The sequence below is a fragment of the Miscanthus floridulus genome, chromosome 9 (assembly GCF_019320115.1).
Source record: "Miscanthus floridulus cultivar M001 chromosome 9, ASM1932011v1, whole genome shotgun sequence".
Lineage (NCBI taxonomy): Eukaryota > Viridiplantae > Streptophyta > Magnoliopsida > Poales > Poaceae > Miscanthus > Miscanthus floridulus.
Window position 1 is genome coordinate 135,836,435 of NC_089588.1, and position 1,774 is coordinate 135,838,208.

General features: G+C 50.3%; 1 protein-coding gene across 1 annotated transcript; it reads right to left on the reverse strand.

The window, feature by feature from the left end:
* Positions 1 to 600: 600 nt before the first annotated feature.
* LOC136484404 (uncharacterized) lies at positions 601 to 1,314 on the reverse strand (the record flags this gene model as incomplete). The annotated part of the gene is made up of 1 exon (XM_066481620.1): positions 601 to 1,314. A coding segment is annotated over exon 1 (714 nt), but the record flags the coding sequence as incomplete, so codon positions are not given.
* Positions 1,315 to 1,774: the final 460 nt, after the last annotated feature.

Sequence of the window (1,774 nt, forward strand, 5' to 3'; positions counted from 1 at the left end):
ACCTGCCTTGCATATTGGGCATGGGAACTTCCCGTGAACACACCACCCGCAGAACAGGCCATACGCCAGGAAGTCATGCAGGGAGTAGTGGTACCACACATGCATTGTGAAGTTTCTCTTTGTAGCTCGGTCGTATGTCAGTACCCCCTTTTCCCAAGCATCGATCAAATCATCGAACACAGGCTCCATGAACACACCGATATTGTTCCCCGGATGTCCAGGAATTATCAGCGACAAAAATACGTTCTTGGGTTGAAAGATGACACCGGGGGGGAGATTCAGGGGTATCACGAACACGGGCCAACAAGTGTATGGGGCCGTGGACAATCCATACGGGTTGAACCCATCTGTTGCCAACGCTACACGTACATTGCGAGCCTCCTCAGCTTTAACATGATGTATGCCATCGAAATGGGTCCAGGCGTCGCCATCCGATGGGTGTACCATCTTGTCCGGATTGTACCTTTTGCCATTTTTGTGCCATGTCATCTGTTTCGCGGACTCCTCTGTCATGTACAGCCGTTGGATCCTCGGTATGAAAGGAAGGTACCGTAGGACCTTCGTAGGGATACTCAGCTGTTCCTTCTTGCCATCACTAGTGTCGACCTCCAGGTACCTAGAGGATTTGCACTTTGGACAGTGCGTTGCTCCCTCGTGATCTTTCCTAAAAAGGACGCATCCATTCGGACAAACATGGATCTGCTCATACGGCATCTTAAGTGCACGAAGAAGTTTCTGTGACTCATACAAGTTCTTCGGCAGGATGTGATCCTCCGGAAGCAGGGATCCAAAAACTGCCAACATACCATCGAAGTTGTCCCGACTCATGCTAAACTGCGACTTCAACCCCATGATGCATCCAATTGCATCTAGCTGTGATACCGTTGTCTTTTCATGCAAGGGCTTCTGCGCTGAAGACAGCATATCATAGAACGTCTTTGCGCTTTCCTCTGGCTTCTCCTCCAATCCTTCACCGAACCGTGCTTGCTGAATGTCATCCATCCAGTCTGCTACCCCGCCATCTCCATCATAATCCTCGAGACACTGTCTCACCACCTCCTCTCTAATACAATCAGCTTCACCATGGTGGATCCAGCGGGTATAGTTTGCCGTGAATCCATACTTGATAAGATCTTCCCCCATGAGCCTCTTAATTTTTCTTTTCTTGTTGCCACATCTGCTGCACGGACACGGCATCCGGGCTGACCCTTTAGCAGCCTTGCCAAATGCATGCTCCAGGAAAGCATTGGTCTTGGTCATCCATTCTGGGGTCATACTTGCGTGGCCCGTGTACATCCACTCACGGTTATCCATCCTCTGGCACATGCATATGTAAGCGAGTAATAAAAACTGCAGGTAAATCCACAAGGCGTTCCTACTATACATCTAATAGGTGAAGGATAGGTCCTAATCCCACCCGAGGATGCGTAGATGAGGTTGGCTTCCATGGTCCGCTCCTATCCAAGTCAGAATTTCGACAGCACCTCCCCGCTGTTCTCCCGATACACATCCTGGCAGGGAGATTGTGTATCAGGAGAACAACGAGGAGGTGGTGCTGAAACTCTGTCTCGAACAGGAGCGGGCCACGGAAACCAACCCATCTACGCATCCGCGGGCTGTCCAAAAAACGTGGACAATCCGAAACAGGTACGGAATTTGGTATGCAAAGATCTGCATACCAACGACCGTATCTCTTTCGGACGGGAGACGCCTAACTGGGGTTACACGAGATACAAGTATGCAAGATGGGTTATACCTAGGGTGTCGGTGAGGT